The 12814-nt window shown below is 54.5% G+C and overlaps 1 protein-coding gene across 3 annotated transcripts in view; it reads left to right on the plus strand.

The window, feature by feature from the left end:
* The first annotated feature begins 441 nt into the window (after nucleotides 1-441).
* Nucleotides 442-12814, plus strand: part of HSPA12B (heat shock protein family A (Hsp70) member 12B) — a 263670-nt gene continuing 251297 nt past the window's right edge. For 2 of the 3 annotated variants that reach the window (XM_088458888.1, XM_088458891.1), the window contains exons 1-2: nucleotides 442-599; nucleotides 5868-5913. In XM_088458888.1, the coding sequence (XP_088315014.1) occupies nucleotides 5871-5913 (43 nt within the window). In that variant the 5' untranslated portion in view covers nucleotides 442-599; nucleotides 5868-5870. Of the gene's footprint in view, nucleotides 600-5867; nucleotides 5914-9293; nucleotides 9511-12814 lie in introns of those variants that run through there. The other variant, XM_088458889.1, reaches the window with a different exon arrangement.

Below are 12814 nucleotides of genomic sequence, written 5' to 3' on the forward strand. Positions count from 1 at the left end.
GGATAAATGAAGAGAGAGAAACTGATGAATAAAAGGAAGAAATAGAGGAGTGAATGAGGGGAGAAGAGAGAGATAAAGAGGAAAGAAGGAGAAGGAAGCTGGGAATGAAAGGCGACTGCGAGAGAATAAAACTAGAGGAAACATACAGAGGAGTGAGGAAGCCGAGGCAGGAAGTAATGATAGAAACACAACGCCAAATAGACTGATAGAAGTTAAACTACTATAATAATAAAAATCAAAAAACAAAACAAAGTGAAAACTAAATAAGAGCCGGTCTAAGGAAAGCCAGGAATTCCAGCACAGACCCCGCTAGCTGCTAGTTTTCCCCTCCCATGGGAGTCCTGACCCTGCCTCCCCCCCCCCCCCCCCTCATCCATCTGGGATGGCAATTAAAACCATTGCTGGGCTGGGAGTGACTGGGCTGCCCAGAGGAAACAGGGAAGGAAGGCTCAGGCAGCCAGAGAGAGAGGAGCATAGGCTGAGAGAGAGGAAAGGAGACCTCCTGAAGGCATCTCACTGGGAAGCAGCTGTGGTGCTGGGACTGCTCCATCTACTCTGCAAGAAGCTGCATTTATCCATCAGAGCCCCCAGATAACAAGGTACAGTAATCGGGTTCTCATCTGTACTCTAATAACCAGGGGTGGTAACTCTTACACTGAGCTGGAACTTACAGCGTTAACCATTCATTACAGTAGAACTGGCTGGTGCTGGTAACGAGCATTGTGATATACAGTACTCCTGTACTGGAGGACAAAACTATTGTGTTATCTAGAACCCTTCTTATAGCTGAGTGACGTCTACCTGTGCTCCTAGCAGCAGCATTCACCCTCTGTGTGATGTCTCCTTGCCCTCCTAGCAGCAGCATTCACCCTCTGAGTGACGTCTACCTGCCCTCCTAGCAGCAGCATTCACCCTCTGAGTGACGTCTACCTGCCCTCCTAGCAGCAGCATTCACCCTCTGAGTGACATCTACCTGCCCTCCTAGCAGCAGCATTCACCCTCTGAGTGACATCTACTTGCCCTCCTAGCAGCAGCATTCACCCTCTGAGTGACATCTACCTGCCCTCCTAGCAGCAGCATTCACCCTCTGAGTGAGGTCTACCTGCCCTCCTAGCAGCAGCATTCACCCTCTGAGTGAGGTCTACCTGCCCTCCTAGCAGCAGCATTCACCCTCTGAGTGACGTCTCCCTGCCCTCCTAGCAGCAGCATTCACCCTGAGTGACGTCTCCCTGCCCTCCTAGCAGCAGCATTCACCCTCTGAGTGACGTCTACCTGCCCTCCTAGCAGCAGCATTCACCCTCTGAGTGACGTCTACCTGCCCTCCTAGCAGCAGCATTCACCCTCTGAGTGAGGTCTACCTGCCCTCCTAGCAGCAGCATTCACCCTCTGAGTGAGGTCTACCTGCCCTCCTAGCAGCAGCACTCACCCTCTGAGTGACATCTACCTGCCCTCCTAGCAGCAGCATTCACCCTCTGAGTGACATCTACCTGCCCTCCTAGCAGCAGCATTCACCCTCTGAGTGACGTCTACCTGCCCTCCTAGCAGCAGCATTCACCCTCTGAGTGACGTCTACCTGCCCTCCTAGCAGCAGCATTCACCCTCTGAGTGACGTCTACCTGCCCTCCTAGCAGCAGCATTCACCCTCTGAGTGACATCTACCTGCCCTCCTAGCAGCAGCATTCACCTTCTGAGTGATGTCTACCTGCCCTCCTAGCAGCAGCATTCACCCTCTGAGTGACATCTACCTGCCCTCCTAGCAGCAGCATTCACCCTCTGAGTGACATCTACCTGCCCTCCTAGCAGCAGCATTCACCCTCTGAGTGACATCTACCTGCCCTCCTAGCAGCAGCATTCACCCTCTGAGTGACATCTACCTGCCCTCCTAGAAGCAGCATTCACCCTCTGAGTGACATCTACCTGCCCTCCTAGCAGCAGCATTCACCCTCTGAGTGACGTCTACCTGCCCTCCTAGCAGCAGCATTCACCCTCTGAGTGAGGTCTACCTGCCCTCCTAGCAGCAGCATTCACCCTCTGAGTGACAGCTACCTGCCCTCCTAGCAGCAGCATTCACCCTCTGAGTGACGTCTACCTGCCCTCCTAGCAGCAGCATTCACCCTCTGAGTGACGTCTACCTGCCCTCCTAGCAGCAGCATTCACCCTCTGTCAGTGCCCCACACACACACATTCCCCTGTCTGTCAGTGCCCCCCCACACACATTCCCCTCTGTCTCTCAGTGCCCCACACACACACACACATTCCCCTGTCTCTCAGTGCCCCACACACACACACACACACATTCCCCTGTCTCTCAGTGCCCCCCCACACACACACATTCCCCTCTGTCTGTCAGTGCCCCCCCCCACACACACATTCCCCTCTGTCTCTCAGTGCCACACACACACACACATTCCCCTGTCTCTCAGTGCCCCACACACACACATTCCCCTGTCTGTCAGTGCCCCCCCCACACACACACACACATTCCCCTGTCTCTCAGTGCCCCTCCACACACATTCCCCTCTGTCTCTCAGTGCCCCCCACACACACACACATTCCCCTCTGTCTCTCAGTGCACCCCACACACACACATTCCCCTCTGTCTGTCAGTGCCCCCACACACACACATTCCCCTCTGTCTGTCAGTGCCCCACCACACACATTCCCCTCTGTCTCTCAGTGCCCCCCACACACACACATTCCCCTCTGTCTGTCAGTGCCACACACACACACACATTCCCCTGTCTGTCAGTGCCCCCCCACACACATTCCCCTCTGTCTCTCAGTGCCACACACACACACACACATTCCCCTGTCTCTCAGTGCCCCACACACACACACACACATTCCCCTGTCTCTCAGTGCCCCCCCACACACACACATTCCCCTCTGTCTGTCAGTGCCCCCCCCCCACACACACATTCCCCTCTGTCTCTCAGTGCCACACACACACACACATTCCCCTGTCTCTCAGTGCCCCACACACACACATTCCCCTGTCTGTCAGTGCCCCCCCCACACACACACACACATTCCCCTGTCTCTCAGTGCCCCTCCACACACATTCCCCTCTGTCTCTCAGTGCCCCCCACACACACACACATTCCCCTCTGTCTCTCAGTGCACCCCACACACACACATTCCCCTCTGTCTGTCAGTGCCCCCACACACACACATTCCCCTCTGTCTGTCAGTGCCCCACCACACACATTCCCCTCTGTCTCTCAGTGCCCCCCACACACACACATTCCCCTCTGTCTGTCAGTGCCCCACACACACACACATTCCCCTGTCTGTCAGTGCCCCCCCACACACATTCCCCTCTGTCTCTCAGTGCCCCACACACACACACACATTCCCCTGTCTCTCAGTGCCCCACACACACACACACACATTCCCCTGTCTCTCAGTGCCCCCCCACACACACACATTCCCCTCTGTCTGTCAGTGCCACACACACACACACATTCCCCTGTCTCTCAGTGCCCCACACACACACATTCCCCTGTCTGTCAGTGCCCCCCCCACACACACACACACATTCCCCTGTCTCTCAGTACCCCTCCACACACATTCCCCTCTGTCTCTCAGTGCCCCCCCACACACACACATTCCCCTCTGTCTGTCAGTGCCCTCCCCACACACACACATTCCCCTCTGTCAGTGCCCCCCCCCACATACACACACACATTCCCCTCTGTCTCTCAGTTCCCCCCCACACACACATTCCCCTCTGTCTGTCAGTGCACCCCCACACACGCACATTCCCCTCTGTCTGTCAGTGCTCTACCCCAGACATTCCCCTCTGTATCAGTGCCCCTCAGACATTCCCCTCTGTATCAGTGCCCCCCCAGACATTCCCCTCTGTATCAGTGCCCCCCAGACATTCCCATCTGTATCAGTGCCCCCCCAGACATTCCCCTCTGTATCAGTGCCCCCCAGACATTCCCCTCTGTATTAGTGCCCCCCCAGACATTCCCCTCTGTATCAGTGCCCCCCAGACATTCCCCTCTGTATCAGTGCCCCCAGACATTCACCTCTGAATCAGTGCCCCCCCAGACATTCCCCTCTGTATCAGTGCCCCCCCAGACATTCCCCTCTGTATCAGTGCCCCCCCAGACATTCCCCTATGTATCAGTGCCCCCCCAGACATTCCCCTCTGAATCCCCCCCCAGACATTCCCCTCTGAATCCCCCCCCAGACATTCCCCTCTGAATCCCCCCCCCCCAGACATTCCCCTCTGTCTGTCAGTGCCCCCCCCCCAGACATTCCACTGGGTGATAAGGGACCAGCCAATCCGCTCCCAACTGTCATTTTTCAAACACAGCCTGTGAGATGACAGTTGGGAGCTGATTGGCTGGTCCCTTATCACTTTTCACTCTGCCTCCTAACACTGATTAGTAACTAGACCCTATAGCTGCTTATCACATAATGTGGGCAGCCCAAGACTACCCAACAAACTAGTGGGGTACCACACGTGTGTTGTAGGGTGTGCATTGTTTGATGTGTAGTGTAAGGATTGCGCTGCAGGGTGTACATTGCAATGTGTGTATTGCAGGGTGTGCGTTATAGGGTGCGGGTTGTTTGATGTGTAGTGTAAGGATTGCGCTGCAGGGTGTACGTTGCAATGTGTGTATTGTAGGGTGTGCATTATAGAGTGAGGGTTGTTTGATGTGTAGTGTAAGGATTGCGCTGCAGGGTGTACGTTGCAATGTGTGTATTGTAGGGTGTGCGTTATAGGGTGTGAGTTGCTTGATGTGTAGTGTAAAGATTGCGCTGCAGGGTTTCCGTTGCAATGTGTGTATTGTAGGGTGTGCGTTATAGGGTGTGAGTTGCTTGATGTGTAGTGTAAGGATTGCGTTGCAGGGTGTACGTTGCAATGTGTGTATTGTAGGGTGTGCGTTATAGAGTGCGGGTTGTTTGATGTGTAGTGTAAGGATTGCGCTGCAGGGTGTACGTTGCAATGTGTGTATTGTAGGGTGTGCGTTATAGAGTGCGGGTTGTTTGATGTGTAGTGTAAGGATTGCGTTGCAGGGTGTATGTTACAATGTGTGTATTGTAGGGTGTGCGTTATAGGGTGTGAGTTGTTTGATGTGTAGTGTAAGGATTGCGCTGCAGGGTGTACATTGCAATGTGTGTATTGTAGGGTGTGCGTTATAGAGTGCGGGTTGTTTGATGTGTAGTGTAAGGATTGCGTTGCAGGGTGTACGTTGCAATGTGTGTATTGTAGGGTGTGAGTTATAGGATGCAAATTGCTTGGGTTCTCAGAGACCCTGGAAGCAACCACATAACACAGACATAGGCGACCTGTGTCCCTCCAGATGCTGGTACTTGCAGTTCCACAACTGTTACAGAATGCTTATCTATGATCAGTAGTGAGGCACTGAGATAACTTATCACTGAGAGGCACAGGGACTATTTGTCACTCTGTGAGGCACTGGGATTACTTAACGCTTTGAGCCACAGGTACTACTTATGACTGCGAGGCACAGCAATTTCTTGTCACTCAGCGAGACACAGGGATTACTTGTTACTCTGCGAGGCACAGGGATTACTTGTTACTCTGTGAGACACAGGGATTGCTTGTCACTCTGCGAGGCACAGGGATTACTTGTCACTCTGCAAGGCACAGGGATTACTTGTCACTCAGCGAGGCACAGGGATTACTTGTCACTCTGCGAGGCACAGGGATTACTTGTCACTCTGCGAGGCACAGGGATTACTTATCACTCTGCGAGGCACAGAGATTACTTGTCACTCTGCGAGGCACAGGGATTACTTGTCACTCTGCGAGGCACAGGGATTACTTGTCACTCTGTACTCTGTAAGCATTTATCTTTGTAATGTGCTGTTTATATTTCTGCTTTCAGGACATGACAACATTACTAGACAGCAGAATGGGAGCTCTGCAGATTGGTGAGTGAGTTGCATTATATTACTGTAATAATAATAGTAACCTAACCAACCATAAATCACCGCAGGCAGCATGGAGGCACCATGGCGCTAACCCCACATATATCATGACCCAGACAGACGTGTTATATCTATACTGTATAATGGTTGTATGGAGCTCACAGAGACAGGATCTGGTTACAGTTATGGCACATATATATTGGGCAGATCAGGCCGTGGAGAGAGAACCCCATTTACATGCATTATTATAGGTATAGAGCCAGTTACATGCATTATTATATGTATAGAGCCAGTTACATGCATTATTATATGTATAGAGCCAGTTACATGCATTATTATATGTATAGAGCCAGTTACATGCATTATTATATGTATAGAGCCAGTTACATGCATTATTATATGTATAGAGCCAGTTACATGCATTATTATATGTATAGAGCCAGCCCCTCATACTTACAGCATCACGGTGCAGACTACACGGGACCAAGAATCTAATGCAGTCACTGGGGGCAACTCGCCACCCCACAGCTGTTGTGGAACTGCAAATCCCAGCATGTTCTTGCAGCAGAAGGCAATGCGAGATTTGGTACCTGGCTCAGAGGTGGACACAGAAGCGTCTATTAGCAGCCGTAAGTCTGAGACTCTATGCAGACAGGTCCAGGGCCATTGGTTCCCCCCTTACAAGTCCACCCTGAGAACATTTCCATAAAGTGCCTTGTTTTCTGAGAGTATGTATAACCACAATACTGTAGGTATAATAGGAGGGGACAGACGCTATAATCCAGCCCCAGCCTATGGGCAGAGCCTTCGCCTTAGGGGCAATAGGGCTGTGGGGGCTTCTTGTGGGGCTGACACTGCTGCTGGCTGCTGTGTGGATGGGTCATTAGGCAGAGGTGTCATCAATGTTATGTTGTTTGTACTAATTTACTGTAACGATGGCAATTTGTGGTCATTTCATCTCCCTGAGGCAGGAGCTTTATGTATTCGGAACAGTAAAGATTTTCCCTTGAAGCATCCCAATACATCTGTCACTGCCATACAGGAGGTCATCCCCCTGTTGTTCCCCTGGGACTGCTGACATCCTAGGGTTCATCAAATGGCTAACCATCAATTATCCCCATCGATGCCACCTTCAAAAGTTTTCTATCGATGGTAGAAAAGCATCAATGGGAAACCATGCTGCATTACCTTTTGGATTTCTGCCATCAATGGAGTAGAAATATTGGTCCTTTAGCATCAATGGCATAACCATTGGTACTGTAGGAAACCATAAATGTTTGCTAAACATCGATGGTCGACGGCCAACCCTATCTGTGACTGCTGCCCTCTGTGAGTGCTGCCCCTTCAGCATACTGCCCCCTATGAGTGCTGCCCGCTGTGAGTGCTGCCCCTTCAGCATACTGCCCCCTGTGACTGCTGCTCGCTGTGAGTCCTACCCCTTCGGCATACTGCCCCCTGTGACTGCTGCCCGCTGTGAGTGCTGCCCCTTCAGCATACTGCCCCCTGTGAGTGCTGCCCGCTGTGAGTGCTGCCCCTTCGGCATACTGCCCCCTGTGACTGCTGCCCGCTGTGAGTGCTGCCCCTTCAGCATACTGCCCCCTGTGACTGCTGCCCGCTGTGAGTGCTGCCCCTTCAGCATCCTCCCCCCTGAGAGTGCAGGTGTGATACAAAAGGTCAACATGGAAAAAGTTAGACAGTACAGAAGGTCAACAGGTACAAAAGGTCTAAAGATTCAAAAGGTCGACATGGAAATGGCCGACACAGAATTGGTCAACACATTTTGTTCTAACCCTAATCTTCACCCTAACCCTCCCCATGGAGCCTAACACTTACCCTATCTCCTACTGCCTAACCCTAACAAAGAAATTTAAAATAAAAAAAGTATGTCAATAATTTCTGTTGACCATTTCCATGTCCATGACCTTTTGTACATGTCGACCTTTTATCATGCTGACTTTCTGGTGTTACACCAAATCATTGTTGACCTTTTGTATGGAACCCTAGAGAGCTGCCCCCCTGAGAATGCTGCCTCCTGAGAGTGCTGCCCCCTGAGAGTGCTGCCCCCTGAGAGACCTGCCCCCCTGTCCCTGAGAGTGCTGCCCCCTGATAGTGCTGCCCCCCTGTCCCTGAGAGTGCTGCCCCCTGATACTGCTGTCCCCTGAGAGTGCTGCCCCCCTGATAGTGCCGCCCCCCTGTCCCTGACAGTGCTGCCCCCTGATAGTGCTCCCCTGATAGTGCTGCCCCCCTGATAGTGCCGCCCCCCTGTCCCTGACAGTGCTGCCCCCTGATAGTGCCGCCCCCCTGTCCCTGACAGTGCTGCCCCTTGATACTGCTGCCCCCTGATAGTGCCGCCCCCCTGTCCCTGGTAGTGCCGCCCCCCTGTCCCTGATAGTGCCGCCCCCCTGTCCCTGATAGTGCCGCCCCCCTGTCCCTGATAGTGCTGCCCCCCTGTCCCTGAGAGTGCTTCCCCCTGATAGTGCTGCCCCCTGATAGTGCTGCCCCCCTGTCCCTGAGAGTGCTTCCCCCTGATAGTGCTGCCCCCCTGTCCCTGAGAGTGCTTCCCCCTGATAGTGCCGCCCCCCTGTCCCTGAGAGTGCTTCCCCCTGATAGTGCCGCCCCCCTGTCCCTGAGAGTGCTTCCCCCTGATAGTGCCGCCCCCCTGTCCCTGATAGTGCTGCCCCCTGATAGTGCTGCCCCCCTGATAGTGCCGCCCCCCTGTCCCTGATAGTGCTGACCCCTGATAGTGCCGCCCCCCGTCCCTGATGGTGCTGCCCCCTGATAGTGCTGCCCCCCTGATAGTGCTGCCCCCCTGTCCCTGATAGTGCTGACCCCTGATAGTGCCGCCCCCCTGTCCCTGATAGTGCTGCCCCCTGATAGTGCTGCCCCCCTGATAGTGCCGCCCCCCTGTCCCTGATAGTGCTGCATCTGATAGTGCTGCCCCTTGTCCCTGATAGTGCTGCCCCCCTGTCCCTGATAGTGCTGCCCCCCTGATAGTGCCGTCCCCCTGTCCCTGATAGTGCTGCCCCTGATAGTGCTGCCCCCTGTCCCTGATAGTGCCGCCCCCCTGTCCCTGATAGTTGATAGTGCTGACCCCTGATAGTGCCGCCCCCCTGTCCCTGATAGTGCTGACCCCTGATAGTGCTGCCCCCCTGTCCCTGATAGTGCCGCCCCCCTGTCCCTGATAGTGCTGACCCCTGATAGTGCCACCCCCCCTGTCCCTGATAGTGCTGCCCCCTGATAGTGCTGCCCCCTGTCCCTGATAGTGCTGCCCCCTGATAGTACTGGCCTGGCCTCCTGCTGTAGAGGATTATGTCATGTTGGTGCCTCATATAGGTCTGTAGTAATGAATCATCTATAGTGAGGGGATTCTTCCCCGGGCCGGGCGTGTGCTTCCTGAGGCACAGGAAATGTGGACATAATGGCATTCTTCTATCGTGGGCTTTAATCTTTATTGTGTCTTATAACCTGAGAGATCCCATCTTGTGTCAGTGTGTTTTCTGGCAGCGCATGGAAGATCTCACCCTGCACATTACACCCTGCAGAGCTGCCAGTCCCCAGTCAGAGCCAGGCGGCTGGGGGGATGTTTATACTGGAGGACAGGTATGAGGTTGGGGGATATGGAGGAATAGCAGCTGTCCAGGGACGGAAACTATAGTCCATCTAACACACAGCTTTCTACAAACTAATAGCCCCCATTTACTGACACCCAGCCTCCATTTACTGACACCCAGCCTTCTGCACCATGTCATGTTTACTGATAAACGTAGTGATACAAACACAAGAGACCACATTTCATGTAATGATTTACCACTCGCTGGGGTCCCGGTCTTTATAGCGAGATAGTTCTGACATGTTGATTGCTTTTAGCAATTGCAGCGTTGGTGACTAGCAGGAGGAAACCATTAGTGATCAGACCTGACAACTTTACACAGATCCCTATAACACATCCCATCTGTCACTGTGTGCTGAGCAATGTGCTATATTATTATCTGTGCAAATAGAGTGACCGGAGCACGTAACCATTTATATTGTGATGACAGGAGGATTCTTACAGGTATCCTAACCCTGCCAGACTCAGGATTCTGACCACCCGGATCCCTTACCCAACCCCCCCAAACAGTTCCCGTTATCCATGTCTCGTTTTCCATGTCACCTAGCAGGTGCACAGGTGTATTCATTACTCACTGACACATTTTAAAGGATCCACAGGTGCGGTTAAATATTTCACTCGTGATTCTGAGGAGACCTGGAAAACATGAACTGTATGGGAGTCCTGAGGACCGAGGGCCTGATTCAGACCCGGTCGCAAGCGCTGAGCGCTCGCAACCGGGTCAATGGTGGCCCACAGCGCATGCGCACGATGGAGCCGGCTCCGTCGTGCGCATGCAAGAGCCTCGGCTAGCGATGGGCAATCCGTCGCTCCGGGTCTCGCACCAAAGGGGGCGAGCTGTTGATGTTGAATGACAGCTCGCCCCCTTTGGTGGGCGGGCCGGGAGGGTGGCTGCCCAAACGGAGGCGTTCCTGAGGGATCGCTTGCCGTTTGGGGGCGGCCCCACTGACATCACGAGTGAAGTCAGTGGAGAGATTCCGGCTCTGTTAGAGCCGAAAGCTCTCTGGGGCTTGCGATGAACGAGACCCTACCACAAGGGTCTCGTTGCAAGCCCGATGGTCGTGATGGTCTTGACCATTGCGACCATCATCATGGCCGCTCGCTATAGCTGAGGGTGGTTCACAGGAAGGCATGGGCAGCAGGAGCAGCAGTGAGTGTGAGGAAGGCATGGGCAGCAGCAGTCAGTGTGAGGAAGGCATGGGCAGCAGCAGCAGCAGTCAGTGTGAGGAAGGCATGGGCAGCAGCAGTCAGTGTGAGGAAGGCTTGAGCAACAGCAGCAGTCAGTGTGCGGAAGGCATAGGCAGCAGGAGCAGTCAGTGTGAGGAAGGCATGGGCAGCAGCAGTCAGTGTGAGGAAGACATGGGCATGGGCAGCAGTCAGTGTGAGGAAGGCATGGGCAGCAGCAGCAGTGTGAGGAAGGCATGGGCAGCAGCAGTCAGTGTGAGGAAGGCATGGGCAGCAGCAGTCAGTGTGAGGAAGGCATGGGCAGCAGGAGCAGCAGTCAGTGTGAGGAAGGCATGGGCAGCAGCAGTCAGTGTGAGGAAGGCATGGGCAGCAGCAGTCAGTGTGAGGAAGGCTTGGGCAGCAGCAGCAGCAGTCAGTGTGCGGAAGGCATAGGCAGCAGGAGCAGTCAGTGTGAGGAAGGCATGGGCAGCAGCAGTCAGTGTGAGGAAGGCATGGGCAGCAGGAGCAGCAGTCAGTGTGAGGAAGGCATGGGCAGCAGCAGCAGTCAGTGTGAAGAAGGCATGGGCAGCAGCAGTCAGTGTGAGGAAGGCATAGGCAGCAGCAGTCAGTGTGAGGAAAGCATGGGCAGCATGAGCAGTCAGTGTGAGGAAGGCATGGGCAGCAGGAGCAGTCAGTGTGAGGACGTCATGGGCAGCAGCAGCAGTCAGTGTGAGGAAGGCATGGGCAGCAGCAGTCAGTGTGAGGAAGGCATGGGCAGCAGGAGCAGTCAGTGTGAGGAAGGCATGGGCAGCAGGAGCAGCAGTCAGTGTGAGGAAGGCATGGGCAGCAGGAGCAGTCAGTGTGAGGAAGGCATAGGCAGCAGCAGCAGTCAGTGTGAGGAAGGCATGGGCAGCAGGAGCAGCAGTCAGTGTGAGGAAGGCATGGGCAGCAGCAGTCAGTGTGAGGAAGGCATAGGCAGCAGCAGCAGTCAGTGTGAGGAAGGCATGGGCAGCAGCAGCAGTCAGTGTGAGGAAGGCATGGGCGGCAGCAGCAGTCAGTGTGAGGAAGGAATGGGCGGCAGGAGCAGTCAGTGTGTGGAAGGCATGGGCAGCAGCAGCAGTCAGTGTGAGGAAGGCATGGGCAGCAGCAGTCAGTGTGAGGAAGGCATGGGCAGCAGCAGTCAGTGTGAGGAAGGCATGGGCAGCAGCAGTCAGTGTGAGGAAGGCATGGGCAGCAGGAGCAGTCAGTGTGAGGAAGGCATGGGCAGCAGGAGCAGTCAGTGTGAGGAAGGCATGGGCAGCAGCAGTCAGTGTGAGGAAGGCATGGGCAGCATCAGCAGTGTGAGGAAGGCATGGGCAGCAGCAGCAGTCAGTGTGAGGAAGGCATGGGCAGCAGCAGTCAGTGTGAGGAAGGCATGGGCAGCAGGAGCAGCAGTCAGTGTGAGGAAGGCATGGGCAGCAGGAGCTGTCAGTGTGAGGAACTCATGGGCAGCAGCAGTCAGTGTGAGGAAGGCATGGGCAGCAGCAGTCAGTGTGAGGAAGACATGGGCAGCAGCAGCAGTCAGTGTGAGGAAGGCATGGGCAGCAGGAGCAGCAGTCAGTGTGAGGAAGGCATGGGCAGCAGCAGCAGTCAGTGTGAGGAAGGCATGGGCAGCAGCAGCAGTCAGTGTGAGGAAGGCATGGGCAGCAGCAGCAGTCAGTGTGAGGAAGGCATGGGCAGCAGCAGTCAGTGTGAGGAAGGGATGGGCAGCAGCAGTCAGTGTGAGGAAGGCATGGGCAGCAGCAGCAGTCAGTGTGAGGAAGGCATGAGCAGCAGCAGTCAGTGTGAGGAAGGCATGGGCAGCAGGACCAGTCAGTGTGAGGAAGGCATGGGCAGCAGCAGTCAGTGTGAGGAAGGCATGGGCAGCATCAGCAGTGTGAGAAAGGCATGGGCAGCAGCAGCAGTCAGTGTGAGGAAGGCATGGGCAGCAGCAGTCAGTGTGAGGAAGGCATGGGCAGCAGGAGCAGCAGTCAGTGTGAGGAAGGCATGGGCAGCAGGAGCTGTCAGTGTGAGGAACTCATGGGCAGCAGGAGCAGCAGCAGCAGTCAGTGTGAGGAAGGCATGGGCAGCAGTCAGTGTGAGGAAGGCATG

The sequence above is a fragment of the Taudactylus pleione genome, unplaced genomic scaffold (genome assembly GCF_031769625.1).
Source record: "Taudactylus pleione unplaced genomic scaffold, aTauple2 ptg000861l, whole genome shotgun sequence".
Classification (NCBI taxonomy): domain Eukaryota; kingdom Metazoa; phylum Chordata; class Amphibia; order Anura; family Myobatrachidae; genus Taudactylus; species Taudactylus pleione.